Raw genomic sequence first — 19,193 nt, 5'->3', positions numbered from 1 at the left:
GGGGGAGGGGAGGAGGAGGAGGCGGGGAGCAGGGGATCCCATTCGTCTGGAGCCCGGCTATTTTCCCCAACCCAGGTTAAGAAGAAATCCCGCTCTGATTGGAGCCGAATGGCCACGTAAAGAAAACCAGACGGATCTCTCCCCCCGAAAGCCCCAGTGCCTTTCATCTCGGAAAGCAGGAGGGGCCTGGCAGAGTCTAGGGGAGAGGTGAGGGGCCCGGCCTGGGTCCCCTCCCCGGCCTCCCCACCCCCACCCGCCCCCCAGCACTGGGACGCTCGACGGCAGAGAGCTTTGCCCGACGCCTAGAGGGCAGCACCCGGGGTTTTCTCTTCCATTGGAGCCCCCCCACCCACACACACACATACACACACTCCCGAGTCCCCGCTTCCCCACCTCCTCGGCGGCCCGCTCGCCCCGCCCCCATCCTCCCAGACGCTACCCTCCACGCCGGGCCTCCCGCCCCGCCTCCGCCTCCGCGGGGTTTCACCCGCGGCGAGGGGTGGAGGGGAACAGTGGAGAGGAGGGGTGGTGGAAATCTGCATAGTTTCCGCCCCCTCGGTGATCATTGGTGCAGCCCCTTCCCGTCGCGGTCGGTGATTGGCCGGCCGGCCTGAGTTATTTGCATGCGGGCCGCGGCGGGGTACCCAGCTGTGGGGACGGCGGCCGGCCTTAGTGCAGAAGTTTGCCGAGTGCTTTTCACGCCGGCTGGTGCGGGACTCGCCCTGCGCCCCAGCGCTCCGCGCCGCCTCCTCCGGCTACCGCCGCCTCGTTCTCCCGGGGATCCCTTGTCTTTGGAAGACGGACGCTCGGCGGGCGGGAAGTGGAGGTGGACCAGGACGAGTGCCCGGGAGGCGCGGCGGGGAACCATTCCACTGACAGCTCCGCGTCGGGCACCCCGCGGGGTGCGTGGCGCTCCGGCTCGCGGCGAACCTCGCCGGCCTTCTCGCCGCCGCCGCCGGGCGGGCCGGCGATGCAGCCTCCGAGTCCCGGGACTCCGGGGAGAGCCTAGAGCTCGCCCTCTGCCCGGTCGGGGCGAGGAGGAGGAGGCCATGGAGTGGTGAGCGCCCCCGACCCCGGATCGGCGAGGCCGCCCGCGGCAGGCTCCCATGGCCGGGACGTACAGCTCCACTTTGAAAACGCTGGAGGACTTGACCTTGGACTCCGGGTATGGGGCGGGGGACTCGTGCCGCTCGCTCAGCCTGTCGTCCTCCAAGTCCAACTCGCAGGCGCTCAACTCTTCGGCGCAGCAGCACCGCGGGGCGGCCTGGTGGTGCTACTCGGGCTCCATGAACAGTCGCCACAACAGCTGGGACACGGTGAACACGGTGCTGCCCGAGGATCCCGAAGTGGCCGACCTCTTCTCGCGCTGCCCGCGGCTCCCCGAGCTGGAGGAGTTCCCCTGGACCGAGGGAGACGTGGCCCGGGTACTCCGCAAAGGCGCCGGCGGGGGCCGGCGGATGCCCGCCTTCTCCTCCGAGGCGGTGCGGCGCCTGGCGGGGCTGCTGCGCCGGGCGCTCATCCGCGTGGCCCGCGAGGCGCAGCGCCTGAGCGTGCTGCACGCCAAGTGCACCCGCTTCGAGGTGCAGAGCGCCGTGCGCCTGGTGCACAGCTGGGCGCTGGCCGAGAGCTGCGCGCTGGCCGCCGTCAAGGCGCTGTCGTTGTACAGCATGAGCGCGGGCGACGGGCTGCGGCGGGGCAAGTCGGCCCGCTGCGGCCTCACCTTCTCCGTGGGCCGTTTCTTCCGCTGGATGGTGGACACTCGCATCTCCGTGCGCATCCACGAGTACGCAGCCATCTCGCTCACCGCCTGCATGGAGAACCTGGTGGAGGAGATCCGGGCCAGGGTGTTGGCCAGCCAGAGCCCCGACGGTGGCGGCGGTGGAGGGGCGGGAGGTGGAGAGGTATCAGCGGAAGCCTTGGAGATGGTCATCAACAACGATGCGGAGCTGTGGGGCGTCCTGCAGCCCTACGAGCACCTCATCTGCGGCAAGAACGCCAACGGTAAGTGCGCCGTGGGGCCTTGATCCACGGGTGGGATGTGAGTTACTCTGGGAGCCAATTTCCTGGGACCAAGCTGCGTGGTGTTCTGGAACACTGGGAGACAAATGTTGGGTCTGAGGATGAAGGAGTTCATTAAATGGCTTTGGTCAGAAAGTATTTGGAGTGGCTGATATTTGAAGGATAAAATCGCGCTTCTCCATCCAGTTCGGCGTGGCGTTGTCACTTTCTAGGTCTTCATTTATTGGGCCTTTGGCTCGAGTCATTCCTGAACCCCTCACCAAGTGAAGTTTACCATCCTGTTCTAGTTTACGCGATTTGCTTTGGCCACCGGTTGCTGGTTTTCCCAAACAGTCGGGAGAGCAGTTGGTTTTCCCAGTGGCTCAGCCGAAGGATCCATCTGAACTCCACTACCTAAGCCGTGGATAAGTGGGATGGGCAGGGGGAGAGCGTCAAGCCCAGCGCCTGGTGCTTTGCCATGGCCTTTATGGGGCTGAAGGATGCAGGTAGCCACGCCCCTCAGCGGAGGCATCCAGATAGATGCTTAGTGGTGGGTTCTTATTACTGTGTGCCCAGAGGTAATGAAACCTGGAGGATCCTCTATCCTCTTCTCAGGTAGGGAGCCATGTGTCTTGCGTGTGTGCTCCAGACACTAAATTTCCCAAGCTGTCCTTTATCTGGTGAGCGGTTGATTAAAAACTTTGTGAACAACTGAAACGCACAACATGTTGAGCTTTCTAGGAGGGAGAGTGCAGTAAACCATGCAGTACACCACATGCAGATGAGCTGGGGGAGGGGAGGAATGGACAATAGTGTGGTTTCAAGTCTGGGGAAGGAACTGTTGAGTAGTTGGCCTTCTCCAAAGGATGGCATGTCTTCCTGGCCAAGGATGAAGGCAAAGTAACTTCATCCTGGTTAAGCCTAGGTGTGACACATTCAACAGCATGCTGTCTATCAAGCTTCAATTCAGGAGCTGGCCACCATAAATCATGTGGAAAGGACTGTCGTTAGACATCCTTGCTATCTAATTGGAAAACCCATTTTGGGTACAGCTTTCAGTGGCAAATAAGCAGGCAGTGGAAGAGGCCAGCCAGGTGGGTCCTGGAATGGCATAAAGGGAACCACATTCAAATGTGCTTAAACATAATCACAATCGCCAAGACGTAAAACAGCCCTTAATGTGTTAGTCACTCTTCTTAGCACTTGATATATTAGCTACTTTTATATGTTAACAACCTCTTTGGTAGTGTGCTATTGTGAAATATGTATCTGGTCTCAGTCCATGCTTCCTGGCATGTGAGTCCTAAAATCTTCCAAAGTGCTAGTGTTTTTCATATACCAATAGGTGGACTAAGAGCTGGCCACCACTAGGTAAATGAGGACTTCAGGATGAGCAAAGTCTCCAGAAAGACAGGGCAGGCAGGACTTCAGAGGGTTGGTACTTTTAACTCCACACCCCAAAACTCCAGGGAAGGGAAACGAGGCAGAAGGTTAAGTTGTTTACAAATAGCCAAGAATTTAATCAGTCATGCATGTATAATGAGGTCTCCATAAAAACCCAAAGGTTAGAGCTTCATAGGTTCCTGGAGGGTGGCATTCCTTCTTCCTTACCTTAGCCCATGCATCTCTTCATCTGGATTCTTTGTCATATCCTTTATTATAAGTTAGTAGCTGGGAAGTGTTTCCCTGAGTTCTGATTTAGAGCCAGTCATGTCTGGGGCACAGGTAAAACAACCTGAAGTTTTCAATTGACATCTAAAGGGAGCAGTCTTGAGGGTGGATCCCTGGACCTGTGCAGTGTGATGCTATGGCCGGGCATATAGTGTCAGCTTGATTTGAGCTAGAGGACACTGTAGGGTGTCTACTGCAGAACTGCTTGTTCACTAGTGGGGAGAAAGTCCTACACCTTCCAAGATCACAGAAAGAAGTCTTCTGTGTTGATTGCCTAGTGAAGACAAGAGTATACGTGTTACACCATTATACAGATGAGGGAATAAGATCCTGGAACACTTAGACAATCCGCTCAACATCTTACACAGACACTAAGTGATGAACCTGGAATTGGAACTGTGGTGGGGGGTCCCCCTGTGGAGGGGACCCAGTTTAGTCCAAGGAGAGCAATTGACATGCAAGGCCGAATAAAGAATGAAGATATTCTTTATTACCTACCCGACTTTCCTGTGACATGCCTTGCTTTAATCCTGGCCCTGCCATGTCCTGCAATGGAGAAGCATTTGCCTTTGAATTTTCTTCCTCTTAAGTCAGAATGGAGGTCAGTCCATAAGATCAACTGATGATGTCACAGCTGGTAATTATGCTTTGCCCTTTAAATTGGGGTTATCAAAGCCTGGAACACTAGCTCCAGAAGAGGAAGTGAAGGGCCAGGGGATTTCCATCTGGTTATCACAATGCCAGGGAAGAATGTTATACTTTTGGTGGAAAGAAGATCCCGGCACTGATCTGAAAGATGTAAAGGGGAAAAATAAAGTACTGAAGCTCTAACCCTACACAACCAAAGTACACTAAAGAAAGAACTATAGTGCAGGGTAGAAAAATCAAACACCAGTGTGCCTGTCAGCCCCATCCCCTGCTGGTGCCCTCCACACTGGACTGTTTTCTAACTGCAAATCAAAGCCAGGAAGAGCAGCTGCCTCTCCAGGGTAGCCTGAAAATGCAAAGTGGTTAGATTGCTAAACAAAACAAAACAAAACAAAAACAGGTGCTTTTCTGGGAAAACCATCCAGCCAAAGAGTATTTCTTATTGAGGGCAGCATCCCTTGGGTTTTTTCTTTATAGGCTATTTTTTAAAATTGAATCTTTTTGGTCTTGGTACTTGGGTTTGAACTCAGGGCAAGAGCACTCTCCCTTAGCTTTATCCACTCAAGGCTGGTGCTCTACCAGTTAAACCATACCTCTGCTTCTGGCTTTTTTGCTGGTCAATGGAAGATAAGAGTCTCATGGACTTTTCTGTCTAGGCTGGCTTTGAACTGGGATCCTCAGATCTCAGCCTGCTGAGTGGCTAGGATTACTGGCATGAGCCACTGATGCCCAGTTTGACCTCATGCTTTGACCTCTCCTCAAGTCAACATGGTGGGTCAAGGCTGCAGGATTCCCCACGTGGTAGACAGCAGCACTCCCCAGATGCTCAGAGCCAAAATGCCTTCCTCTGAGCATTGTCTGGCCTCCAAGGAACTCTGTTACAGGCATGGTGGACACTCATTTCTCATACATGGAAACTCGAGGTGGCTCTACCTATTGTCCTTTTAGACAAAGTGAAATGAATGTTTAATAAGAAAAGCAGTGAATTGCATATGCCTGAAAGCTGGCTTCAGAGGGAAGTATCAACTGCTTAGGGAACGAATGGAGACTCACAGAACTTTTTTTTTTTTTTAATATTGAAATTGCCCCACTGCCGGTAGGGAGACAGTTTACACCGCTGAAGAACAACTGGGAAATGGCTACGTATGGGAAAGAGAGTGCTGCTTAGTATTCTTGTCCTGCTGGTCTTCCCCTTAAATTATATATTTATTGTTGTTATGCCTGCTAATTATACAGCATGGTCACATGCATTTGACTCAGCTATATGGGGCTCTTAAACTTTTAACGTCTTCCAGCCGGGACTTTAAGAGACCTGATCCATCTATTCCTGTCCATTACGCAGAATGCCACACAAATATGGTTTTGCTCAGCCCAAGATGGATGATAAAAGTTCTGTAGTGTTTATAAAACACGATCCCAGCTTCACAGAGCAGCAGGAGTTATATAATATTGTTGCCCATTTGGTACTGATGTTTCAGATCCCAGGCGATGCCATTAAATCATGACATATTCATGGCTTCCTTGTGGGAGGCAGAGAAACCACTTTAATGGAGTATTTATAAACAGGGAGCTGGCAGCAAAGGGAAACCTCTCCTTTTACCCCCCCCATCCTTCTCTCTCATTCTCAAGGAACTCTGTATGTAGATTTGACAAAGAGCATCACTTCCAGGTTTCTTCCTGGCCATTTTTCGTGAGAGTCCATGGAATTTGAGCAAATCCTCTTCTCTTCCTAGAGTGTCAGTTAAATGATAGGCTACTGGTGATAATGTTCTCACTCCAGAACAGTGCACAGAGAGCACAGGAGGGTGGCTCTGTTGTAGGGGCAAGGATAAGGGTTTGAAGCTTACCTCTACTGCTTATATGGATGGATTGGATAGCTGGGTACTGGTGGCTCACTCCTGTATACCTAGCTACTCAGGAGACTGAGATCTGAGGATTATGGGCAGAAAAGTCTGGTAGACAGATCCTCCACACTCTTTCTTATCCCCAATTAATCAAAGAGCTAGAAGCAGCGCTGTGGCTCTAGTAGTAGAGCACTATCCCTGAGTGAAAAAGCTAAGGGACAGAGCCATGAGTTTAACCCCCAGTACCAACACACACACACACACACACATACACACACACACAAAAGCATGCATTCACATCCTGGGGCTTGAAGTCAGGGCCTAGGCACTGTCTCTTAGCTTTTTAACTCGACCACTTGTGCCACAGCTCCACTTTCAGCTTTTTACTACCTAATTGGAAATAAGAGTCTCACAGCGTTCCTACCCAGGTCGGTTTCAAACCTCAATCCTCAGATCTCAGCCTCCTGAGTAGCTAGGATAATAGGTATAAACCATTGGTACCCAACTAGAGTTTTCTTTTTTATCATGGGGTTATCTTGTACTTAGTGGGGATGCATTAATTATATCCCCCCCACACACATACCAGTTGTGAAAATCAAAAAATGTCTGCAGACATTTACAGATATCTCCGGCGCAGCTTGAGAAACACTGATCGCTAAGATAAGACTCATGGGGTGCTTGGGAGGATTTACTTAGCATTTTTGGTAGGAACTTTGTTGTATTATGTTTCTCATAAAATATTCTCATTACCATCGTTTTTTTTTACAGATTTGTGTTGAGTGCATAGATTTGGTTCACTTTTGCTAAAATAGGAGCTTTTTGTGCAAGATAGGAGCCTGACCCAAATCTCAGGGAACAAGTATTAGTCACAAGGCTCTCCTTGATGAGTAACACCTTCATATGGAGGAAGGAGGAAATTAAGGGACTTTGGAAGAAGTGCTATCATCCCCGCTCAGCTCTAGCTCTGTTGTCCCAAGAACAAGATGATCTGGCGGTGAGACAGGACTTTAACCTCTGAGCACATGTCCACTGCTGCCAGGATGCCAGTGATGGTGCAGGTGCAAAGTGCTAGGCCTCCCAGGAACTGTTGTGCTGTGGGTATTGGAGCTGGTTTTTTGCAGCCACCAAGGTCTAGGGCCATAGCAATGTCCAGGTGACTTGTGTTTTGCTTGCCTGCCCATCTTTTAAACACGTTGTGGTCATCTTGCTTGTTTTTCAAAAGGTCTAAATGGTTTTGCAGCTTTGGTTGCTTTGGACCTCTTGCTGGACTGGGTGGAGTCCATTGGGAAACAGCCCACATAAGTCTGAGAAATGCCACGCCAGCCTCATTAATCTACTTATTGAGGGCCAGCTACATATAAGGTAAAGGAGAGAGATAGGAGAAGGGCCGGGGTTCTTGCCTGTCAAGTCCTTCACAATTTAGTAGGGACAGTAAGGCATGCACGTGGATAGCTGCACAGAAGTTTGTTGTCACTGCTTCTGACAGTGAGGCATTTCCTGCATGCAGTCATCCATCCTGGTGATTTGTGTTGAATTACTTCATTGACCCTCCCCATGTTTCTGAAAGTTGCATAAAGTTTCTAGCCCATGAGCGGAGAGCTCAAAGCTTTTGGTGATGGGAAAGCACAAAGGAGGATAGAAGTGAGTTCTGGCCAAGGAGGGTAGGAAGGAGTGAGGGCTGCTTCTAAAGGATATGGGCTGTGAGCTCAGCAGACAGCTGTGGTAAGAAAGAGGAGGTAGGTACTAGGCTCAGGGCTCAGAGGAACAGTATGAAAAAGATCTGGAATGTGTGTTGGGGAACAACGAGTAACCCTGCTTGGCTGGGAGACTCAGATACATCACAAGGAGGAGCTGGGTAGATAACACAGGAAAAGAGGGGAAATTTCCCACATCTTTTATCCAGATGTTAAGAAGCCTGCCAGAGTGCAAGACAGGAGTTTTCCAAAACTTATTTTTATATAATTCAGAAATGGAGTGTGTCTGTTCCCCAGCTCATCTTAACCACAGCCCCAGATTGCTCATTACTCCCTCTTACTGATTGAAAGCTTGACCTCAAAAATGCACCATGTACTGTCCTAGCAGTAGAAGTAATGGAAGACCTTAACCCAGCAAACTCAGGCCAAGGGAGTGTGAAAACTCTCCCCTTGGCTTTGCTGCTCTTGTCAAAGTTGGCTTCTGACTTGGTTATTTCTTTTGTAGCCCTGAATGCAGCATTTCAGGCCAGAGCAATCTCAATTCAACATGGGAGTTGCGGACCAGCAAACTTGTTAAGTGAGAGGTCACTACACTTAATGCCCTTAAAGCTGAATTCTCAACCACAAAAAGCAGGGAGCAGCCTGAAACAAGATGAAATCAAAGGGTCCTAAAAGGGGGTTTATTTTATTTTATTCTGGGTTTAAGTATCAGCTACATGTTCAATTTTCAGTTTAGGATTGATCAAGTGACAGCTCAATTCTGATGATTAGGTCATTTTCAATTCTTGCTTAAGGTCCTTCCAGAGTGGATAAAGGTTTTTAACCATGTTAAATGCTATATTGCTAAACCACTTGATAGCTCATTTCCGTCAGTATTGGACTCTGTTAGGTCCAGCTGAACTTTTCTGACAGCAAAATGTGAAAGATCACCAAGAGCTTAGACAATCACTTTGGTGTTCGACCTTTTCCTATTGCAGTTACAGGAAGAATTTTCTTATCACTTGGGAGGCAAACATAAAACCCTCCCGAAAGATGTTACAAAAGTACATAACGAGTCATTGGTAGTTAGTGATTTGAATACTAAGCTTTGGTTGGGAGAGATTCCATTGGACCTCAGTTGGGAAAAACAGCCCTACAATTGTGTCCAAGGCTTTGTTGAAGAAAAAAAATTATGATGTGGGTCCAACCCAAGGCCTTGTACATGCTGAACAAGTGTTCTACCACCAAACTATACCCCTAGTCCCTTGGTTGAAAGTTTTAGGATTTTTGGATTGATTGTTGCTTTATTTTTTGTATTTTTAGCTTCTGTCTTCGAAAGTATGAAAACCAGCATTTGCTATGAGGAATGGTACTAGTAAACCCAAGCAAAGGCTCACACTGAACACAAATAAACATGTGCACAAATAATATATGTGCGCAAGTGTCTAGAACAATCCAGTGCAGAGAACTATGGATTTAGATCCAGAAAGTTCCAGACTGGAGCTTGCCCCCTGTGTGACTGGAGTGATTCACTCCATTATTTTGGATCGCTTTCTTTGTCTGGTATGAAGACATTGGGCTAGATTGATTCTCCCAGGGCCTTTCTGTCTCTCACCATGTTTCTGGACCCCACAAGAATACTGTGAAATCATTTTCCTAAGGTCAAGCCCTGTAATTAGTATCCTGGGGAAAGAAATGGCCGAGGATGGAGTTGGATGTGCTCTCTGAAGACCCAGCTGGGTAGGAAGACTGCACGCCATCTTTTTTATATTAGCATGAACTGTGAGTACTGTACTTAGAGTTTGGCTTCACCCTACCCCCTTCTCTGAGAAGGATGAGTTCTGTGTGCTTTTTGGCTGACCTAAACAGCTTGATAGCTGTGTCCAGCCCCTGGCAGGCCATCGATGTGGTAAGATCCAGCTCCGAGGTGACTTCATACAGCCGGTGTTTGAAGCTCACCCTTCCAGACTAGGGTATTTATAGCAGGGGAGCAGCTAGAGAAAAACAGAACTAAGCTACACCCTTCTTTATTCGATGTGAGACAGAGATGGGTATTGTGAGGAGCTTAGAAGACAGCGCTGTCTAATCCAGTGAGATATTTTTAAGTGCTGTGTTTGTTACAGTTGGCAGGGTGGGTTTTTCAACAAGGAGGGAAAATGAGAGTAACTGAGGATGACAAGCTGCCAGGAATTCTGAAGGTCCGGGACATGGAGGGCACTTAGTGCTCCAGGGCTCTGGCTCTCCTTCCCCATTCCCATCGCTTGTGTGTCCCTCTTCCCCTATCCATCCTCCAAATCCCAAGCTGAACAATCAATGAAATGTCCTGGAGAAGGCAGAACTTAAATCCAAGAGGAGTCAAAAAAAAGTTGCCTCTGTGAAAATCTAGGCCCTGGTATTTTCTTCTCCATCTCATCTGAGCTGCGGGCTGGATCAAGTTGTAAAATGGGACGCTATTGGGAAACACGTTGCTTGCAGCTGTTGTTCTGGACTTCATCCTCCCAGGACAAGCTGGGCAAGCCAGAGCTATGCTGGCACAGTAGCAGGTGACAAGGCCCCCTTGGGCTAGAGCTGCCTCTGAAAGGCATTGGCTCAAGTGTCCCAGTTACTGTCTTGTAGACATCAGGTCCCCAAAAAGGCATAGGGTAGTTAGAGTGGAAAGGACTCTACACTAGGAGTGAGGAGAAAGTTCAGTTTGGGGTGCATCCATTTGTTCATTCAGTGAATATTTATTGAGCACTTGCTGTCTGATGGGCTCTATTCTAAGTGGTGGTGAATGGATTAAATACCTGGAGAAGTAAAGGTCATTGCCTTGCGGATCATGGCAACAGTAGGAATGCCACCAGAGCCCTGTGTGGCTGAGGAAGGCAGCTTCAGGTTCCTGGTAATTTTCAAAGGCACCAAGGAACACCAGTGTGGCTGGGAAGGACCAATGATGGGGAGAGTAGGAGAGGAATGGTGGAATGGTTGGGCGGGACCTATTGGCCATTGTGCCAGTAGTAGCCTGGGTTTTGTTGTTGTTGTTGTTTCACTTTTTAATTTTATTTGCCCTGGTTTTTTGAGAATGGGTCTCACTATGTAGCCCAAGTTGTCTTTGTACTTGGGAGTCTCCTGCTTGGTCTTCCCAAGTGCTAGGATGATAGGTGTGAATACCACCACATCCAGCTTACCTTGCTTGGCATTTAATTCTGAGTAAGCTGGGAGCCATTGAATGAACTTGAGTGACATGACTTATTTTGCGTTTTAACAGGGTATTCCCTCTGTTGGAAATGACAGCGTAGTATCAAACATGGCAGCAAGCTGACCCGCTTAGATTTTTTTAGAATAATGTAGATAAGAGGGGATGGGGCTCAGGCTAGATGGCCATAGAGGAGGAGTTTGTGAATGTGTTTTGAAGTCAGGACCAGTGACTTTGCCAACAGCTCAGAGGCGTGAGGTAGAGGAGGAGAATGAAGTGTGGAAGCAAGGTTTAGGTGCTTAGCCACTGGGAGAAAAAGAGTGCCCAATGACTGAAGTATGGGAAAGGCAAGACTACAACGATCTCACTAGTAGCTTGTCTCAAACTTCACACAGAGAGATAGCAAATGGGAGACTGTCTGGGGAGAAAGCCACCTTGAACTTCATTGATGATATATATGATGGATTAAAGATTGCCCTCCTTCCCAACAGGGCTGGGAAGTCTCAAGACAAGAGAGATTTAATTTTCAGTCTCTCATCATCTGGTTTGATGGCCTGAGAACCCCTAGTTCGCTTTCTAGCTTTCCTGAAGGCTGCCAGCCGCTCTCAGTGAAGATCACCAGCTCTGTTGTTTCCTGTCATTAACATGTGGTCTGTTTAATTGGGTCCAGTTGTTTTGTGGATCGCTGCGTCCTTCAGTTCTGGGAAAGTGAGCCTCCATTCTCAGGCTGCTTTAATTCCTGGAGGTCGACCGTGAGTCAGAAATGGAGCCAGAAAGAGATCTTGCTAGAGTGGGTTGATAAGCCTCAGGGACCCGGTGTGAAGGAGGAGCAGGGAAACCAGGTAGGTGGCTGAGGGCTGAGATCTGAGGCGGCTGCTGCCTACTGAGGGCATTGCCTGGGGTCTCTGAGCCTTGCTTTAACTCTTCAGTTGCAGGGGAGTGTCATAGTTCTCCTCATAGGGTTGTAATTTCAGTGGTTCTTAACTCCAGATTCACGTTTGGATCATCTAGATAACTTAAAAATAAGTGTGTGTGTGTGTGTGTGTGTGTGTGTGAAGGCTCTGCCTCCAGAAATTCCAAAGTAAACAGTCTGGAGTGGGGCCCAGGCCGTGTGGGCAGAGTTCTCAGTGTCTGGTACATAGGGAGCACTCAGACGTTAGCTATTATTAGTGGGCAGAGCATCATTGTCCCTGCCCCGCCCAGCTTCGAGGCTTTCCCTCATTTCCCAGCTATGCTGCTTCGGCTGGTTCCTCATCTGGAGAGATCCCCCGAGAGCACCCGGAAAAGCTGGACTCGTGAGGTTCCCCTGGGAAGGGCCAAGTGAGACCTAGAATGGCAGTGGCATCCTATATTATACTTCTTACCCTACAGCTAAGAAGCTGTGGGTCCTGTTAATTCTAGGAAATAGGGGCACAGAGAGGTTGCATAACTCACCCAAAAGCACACAGGTTATAAGTGGTGGATACTATAATCAAACTCAGACTTCCTTGTATCCCATCACCAACCAGAGAAGCCGAGACTCAATTCTCACTCTTTCCAACCCTGCACAGAGCCTTTGCAAAGTACCAAGCCCAAGGCTGTGAGCTTGAGTATTCTGTCCCATGATTCTTACATAAGTATTCTCCATTTATTTTGCAGCTGAAGAAAACTGAGGCTCAGAGATGCTCAAGTGACAGCTAGGGAAAGACACAGCAGGCTTCAACCAAAGCTCTGTTGTCCTCAGTTCGCCCTGCGGCAGCCCTCCTCCTGTCCTCGGGAGAGGCTTGGGTGGGGACTAAAGCTTATGCAGTGATTTCCTGAGCAAAGAAATGAATGGGTTGGTCCCAGAGGGTGCGAGGAGCTGAACTCAGGCCAAAGCATCCTTTGCTGTTCTGAACAACTGAGCTTTTTAGGTGCCTTAAAATAGTACTTTCCTCAGTGGGATGCCAAAGGGGCCCACAGGCCTGTGGTGTAGGTGTTTGTTTCTCTATGTGTTTAAAGATACATTCTGGGATGCGCATTGCTTCTCTCTGTCCATGTGAATGAAACAACCTCTGAGAGATTGTGTGTATTGGTTGCTTAAAATAGTGTCAGAGGAAGAATGTTTGGAAGCTTTTAACTCCGCAGTCTATTTCTTCTGGATTTATGACACCTTCGAGAACGCCAGGCCTGCTCTTGTTTACCCTCTGGCTTCTCCTTTCTACCATATTTTGAGCCCTGTGTCATCCTAAGCCAAAGGCATTTGTCACCAGGAAAAAAAAAAGTGGCAACCTGTCCTGAGTAATTTAGTTGGGTTCCTTTGGTACATTTGATTTTTTTTTCTTATAAGAAGAAAATCTAATACTCAGAAAACCCCCTTTATTTGGAAATTGGCCATTTCTGTCTTCCAGCTGTGAGGTTCCAGGATCACAGCAGAGATGTTTGTTCTGGAAATAAGAGGGCTTGTGTGTTGTCGTTTTTGCTTTTCCTGTTTCTTTTCTTTTTTTCACTTGCAGTCAGGCCTGAGGAGCAAGGAGTGAGAAAATCCTCAGCACCATTCTCTTCAATAATGTAGCCACTAGCCCCCCGGGTGGCTAATTAAGTTCAAATTTAATCACATTCTGTAAGGTTACAAATCCTCTCCTCATCACACATGTCACGTTTCCGGCACTCGGTCACCCCGCATGCCCAGTGGCACCCATACGGGACAGGACCAATATAGAACATCTCCATCATCCCAACAGTTCTATGGGACAATGTGGCCATTAGACTGGGTCACCAGCAGGTCATTTGGGGCCAGCCTTCTGGATTTTCGAAGGTCTGAAGCGTTTGAGCCCTTCCCCAGCTTCTCTAAAGCTCTGTTTGCAGAAGCAGAAGATTCATGGCAGCAGAGATGAAGGCTGTTGATTCTTGTGGCTCTAACCTCTGGCCCCCTGTCATGAGGGCATGTTTTATGCTTTCCAAGCTGTGTGGTCTAGGGCGAGTCACTTAGCTTCTCTGAAACAGTTGCCTTATCGGAGAAATGGTGATATCAAAAATAAGGCACGGTGGGCAAAGAATGTGACTTGCCTATCATGCATGAGGTCCTGTGTTCGATTCCTTGGTACCACATAAACACAAATTTATTTTTTAAAAATATAAGACATGAGGAATCCCATGAGGATTAAACAAGATGTCAGAATGTGTCTAAAACCACCAGCAGAGCAGTTCACAGAAGACTTCCTGTGTTGCACTGTCTCACAGCTGTGTGTGGGGGGGGAGGGAATGGGTAGGGGGGTGTGGAGGAGGCATGTTCCCCTTTCAGGTAGATGAGGTGGAGGTTTGCAAGGTGGGAGGCCAACCCCAGGGAGTGAGCTTGCTGTGTTCACTGCTACCATTCCTGTGTGCCATACCCTCAGTCTTCAGTCTGCCACTTCCCTGAGCTTTCCTCCCGGGTCTGTAGAACAGCCCTCCACAGCCCTCGAGTTTATCTTCTGAGCTAGGACCTCCTCTGAACTCACCTTCACTCAGGAACTCTCTCTCTTTCTCTACCTCTCTCTCTCCCTCTCCCACCCTCTCTCCCTTCCTCCCTCTCTTTCTCTCTTCCTCTCTTTCTCCCTCTCTCTCTCTCTCCATCTTCCTCTCCCTCTCTCTTATCCCCTCCCTCTCCCCTCCCACTCCCCCTCCCCTCCCTTTTTGTCTCCCTCTCCCTTCCACCACTTGAGGGTTGAGGGGAGCTCTTTGAAGAGTCATTTTGTCCAAAGGCAGCTTGTCAGCATTCTCTTGGACAGCTGCCACCAGGGAAACTACCGCAGGAGTCTGGGGCTCTTGGTGCTTTCGTTGTACTCCAAAGGTTTAGGTTTTGCAGATTTCACATGCTTTGTGGTCCTCCTGCATCTCTTGTTGGGAGTAGGGGATGGAAAATAACAATGTCTTCAGTGGGGCCTTGCAGCGGGTGGCTTTGGGAAGAGCCTTTGGGGGGACAGTGAGAACCAAGAGAAGCCTCTCGAGCTATAGAAGGGGCTCAGAAGATATTTGGTCATACCTGGGGACATGGGTTCAAATCCTGACCTTGCCATTCATTCTCCTAGATCATTCAGCTAATTATTTAATCTTCCTAGGTTTTAATTCCACCCTCCCCATGTAAAATAAGGATAATGCTTGAGATCTACCTGGCAGAGAGGTTGCGAGGGTTAAAATAAAACATCTAGCCCAGTGCCTGGCACCCAGCAGCCCAGGGGTGCCGTCGCCCTTGTCACTGGCGACAGCATTTGGTGAGCTCTGTCCTGTGGTGTTTTCCTGCTTGAGGATGTATTATCTGTTTTGTCAGAGGAAGTGGTCCTGAGGGGGTTCACACTTAGAGTGAATGTGTAAATTAAATGTGTGGATCATAAACTCCACGAAGTGTCTTCTCTCTCCTAGCTCCCTCCTGAAAGATGATGAGGATAAAAAGCATGACAGTGCAGTTGTCATTTAGAGCCTCACACAGTGACCACCACCAGCCGGCTTTAAACTGTGTATAACAAGCCCCCGCCCAGTGGCACAGTGTAATCAGAGCTGGATTCTTTCTATAGGATTCCTTTGTGGCATGACGCGCCCATGTATTTATACCATTGCCACCCTTTTTACTCACACCCAGAATGTGCTAAATCTGCCGCTTGCGACAACCTCTAAATAACTCGGAACCATTTGTAGGGAATCCGATCATTTTTATCATCATAACTGTAGCAAGAGATGGGTTTAAATTGGGGGAATCCAAGTGCTACTGGGAAATAATGATAGCTCAGCTCTCCTTTTAGGTCTGGTTCTACTGAGCCTGGCCCCACTCACAAAAATAAGCAACTAAGAAAGAGGGGACCGTCAGGAGGCCAGGAAACTCACTATTGATGCTATTAGGATGATCTGGGCCTCACTGTGTCCCCTCCCACTGACCCAGCTGCTGTCCTTCATGTGGCTTTCTTGGCACCAGACAAGTCACTCATGGTTAATGGGTAACTCTGACTCTTCTTACCAAACAGTTGCTTTGTTATCTGTGCTGTGGCCTCTTGGGTCCATTATCAATACAGCTGTCCACCCTCAAAAGGAGAGAGAGAAAGAGAGAGTTGACCTGTAGCATGAGCCCACCCAACTCTTCCTCCCTCCTAAACTACAGGAAACCCTTCAGGCAGTTATGTCTAGGACTGGCTAATACATCTTGCAGCATTTGAAGTTTTTATGTCCTAAAGCTCACCTGGACATATCAATTTCAAACCTTTGAAAGCTAGGTCAAAATAACTGCACAATGCATACATTTTTAGTGTTCCTCAGGGTGATGGGATGAACAGGCAGAATTGGGGATCCCCATCCAACATCACTAAGGGGTAGTTAGGTATCTGCCGGACTTCCCTTAGAGTGTGCCTCAAGCCAGGGGCACAGCTTGGGGAAAACGTGGCCAAGGGGGCTGATATGAGGCTGCCCTGGGAGCACATCCTCTACAGGTAGGATGGAGGCGTGGGTAGAGCAACTTGGGGGCGGGCGAGGGGGAGCTCAGGGGGATGGGTGTTGTCTTAGCAGTAGCCAACAGTCTTGTCCAGTCTTCTCAGTCACATATGATGAGGTGTGGTGATATTTGTCAGGTGTCCTCTGTAAGAAAAGAGCAAAATTCCAGGTCAAATAAGGTTCCCAGGTTGTGCGTAGAATGTCAGAGCTTTTCAAGGCAGAGCACTGTGCTATGTCTGAAGGGACTGCCCACTGGTCCCTCCAGCCCTGGCTTTTAGAGCCTTTTCATTTCCCTCCAGACCCAGGCAAGACCAACATTCACCTCTGTGCTGCTTCCTGAGGCTGCCATGTTCCTCCTTGCCCCTGCCTCCTTCCCTGCTCAGTCCTGTTCTCTTGTTCCCTACTTCCTGGCAGCTCCTCTCCCTGGATGGGCTTCACACAGAGTCCTTCCCTGGTCATTCATTGAGCATTCTGCAAAAGCTGTAGTCACCACCCCAGGTGCAAATGCAGGCCTCAGCTAAGTCGGCATACGCTGTAGTCTGGCCGCTCATGCTTGCACAGTTGTCTCTGGAAGGCTGAGAGGCAGCAGTACTGTAGGCTGAGGGTATACCACTGCAGTCTGACTGCCTAGCTCAGATCCTAGATCCACTTGTTCCTTGACAAATGACTTTATGTCTCTGGGCCTCACTTGACTTGTCTGTTAGGTAGAGAGTCTACTCTCTCTATCAAGGACAGCTGAAGGAATTATATGGTTGGTACCTTCTAAAGCACTTGAAGTAGACATGGCATATAAGTACCAGGATGTTAGCTGTTGTGATGTTGATGGTAACTGTGACTTGGGGAGGGAGAGTCTTGCTGACCTTTCCCTTCCAATGTAGACGGATCCCACTCATGCGTTAGCACATCCTGACTATTAGCAAGGAGAAATCGGGGCTTCATACACAAACTGGCTTGAGCCCTACCTAGGCTGCTTTCATAATGTCCTTCTGGGCAGTTTTCAGCCTGGTGTGTGTGTGTGTGTGTGTGTGTGTGTGTGTGTGTGTGTGTACACGCACGTGTTTGCCCATGAGCGCATGCTATTATTAAGGCATGAACTCAGGACCTGAGCCCTATCCCTGAGCTTTACTTGCTCAAGTCTAGTGCTCTACCACTTGAGCTACAGCTCCACTTTTAGCTTTTTGGTGGTTAATTGGAAAGAAGAGTCTCATGGTCTTTCCTAACCAGGCTGGCTTTGAACCTTAATCCTCAGATCTCAGCCTCCTTAGTAGCTAGGATTATAGGCATAAGCCATCAATGCCCAGCTTGTTTGTTTGTTTGTTTTTAATCCATAAAAGACACACAGTTGAGTGAGGGAAGAGGTGACACACTGGCCAAAAAGAAATGTACTTTTTACCTGATTTATGTAACTGTAACCCCTCTACTCTATACACCTTTACAATAACAATCTTTTAAAAAGACACACAGTTGTACCTGACATATGTGTTGTAAAGATGAGACACAAAAACATAGGCAAAGCTTTCATGCGGTGCAGGACTAGGAGGAAGGTCATGAATGGAATGAACCTTAGTACTATCATAATGAAAAAAAATCAGCTCAAAAGATCGTATATGTTGTGATGCTATTTTTATAAATTTAAAGTTCTGAAGGTTAACATTAAAGGTTCTCAGGAATACAGTACAGGTAAAACAAATACAAATACAGTACAAATGGAAAATGAGGAGACAACACATGGACACTGGCTATGTCCTGGAAGGGCAGCTACCCAGGGGCCACATATGGTTTAGCTATATATGGTTGTTATGACTCTAGCCTTTTGGTTTTGGAGGTGAGCTCACATTATTATAACTAATTAAAAATGGTCATGAACCAAGGATTATGATGAATACAAGCACCTGAGGTTAAAAAATTAGTGGCTTCTCGGTAGGCGGTAGCTATTTATTATTAGTATGCCCTGAGCCACCTGAACCATGCTGTAAGCCACTATAGTACCCATTGAGATTGCCTGTCATTTATGCAAAACACCTCCATGAGCCCAGTTTTTCCTCCTCAGGCCATAGTGGCTTCCACTTGGGGCACACAGAACTGTTGGGTTGTTCAAGTTTCTCCTTTCCCAGGTCTGGTGCTGTGCTTGGGCATAAGCACCCCCTGTGAGTCTATGCTTGGTGAACAAAGACGGGGCTGTTTAGTCCTCACTGTGCCAGATGGAAGGCTTTCATTAGTCACTCTAGGAGCATTCACGTTAGCTGGGAGATTTCCTTTCCAAGGGAAGGAAACGTTTGGCTTGGATTCGATGGTGTTTGTCTTGGGATGATCGGAGCTCTTTCTGCTTTCATTGCCACCACCAAGCACCATGACCTTTGCCTGTGGTAAAAAGAACCCATGGTTCTTTTCCTTTAGTGGATGAGGAAGCATAGAGGACAACGATGCCCTAGTCATGTGCTCCCAAGTTCACGACATCTGGGTAGAAACCATCTTCATGTCCAGTTCCTCTGCTGAATGGGACATAGTAGAGGAGACAAGAACACAGGCTGTATAGCTTGAGACTTTTTTTTTTTTTTTTTTTGCTTATGTGGTGCTGAGGAATCAAACCCAGGGCCTCATGCTTGCAAGGCAAGCGCTCTACCACTGAGCCACCTTCCCAGCCCCTGTATAGCTTGAAATAGGCATTATTTGCTTTCCTCACACACACACACACATATTTTTTTACATTATTTTTGCATGTGTGTGTGCGAGGCTCGAACTCAGGGCCTCATGTTCTTGCTTGTTTTT

At 48.7% G+C, this 19,193-nt stretch overlaps 1 protein-coding gene across 1 annotated transcript in view; it reads left to right on the top strand.

Annotated features, from left to right (window-relative positions):
- The first annotated feature begins 676 nt into the window (after nucleotides 1-676).
- Abtb2 (ankyrin repeat and BTB (POZ) domain containing 2) overlaps nucleotides 677-19,193 on the top strand; it is a 163,518-nt gene continuing 145,001 nt past the window's right edge. The window contains exon 1 of the mRNA XM_013019642.1: nucleotides 677-2,001. Coding sequence (XP_012875096.1) covers nucleotides 1,107-2,001 — 895 coding nt within the window. The 5' untranslated portion in view covers nucleotides 677-1,106. The remainder of the gene's footprint in view (nucleotides 2,002-19,193) is intronic.

Source organism: Dipodomys ordii, unplaced genomic scaffold (genome assembly GCF_000151885.1).
Source record: "Dipodomys ordii isolate 6190 unplaced genomic scaffold, Dord_2.0 Scaffold46, whole genome shotgun sequence".
Taxonomy (NCBI): Eukaryota; Metazoa; Chordata; class Mammalia; order Rodentia; family Heteromyidae; genus Dipodomys; species Dipodomys ordii.
The sequence above is the reverse complement of the archived record's forward strand: the minus strand, read 5'-3'. Positions and strand labels throughout refer to the sequence as shown.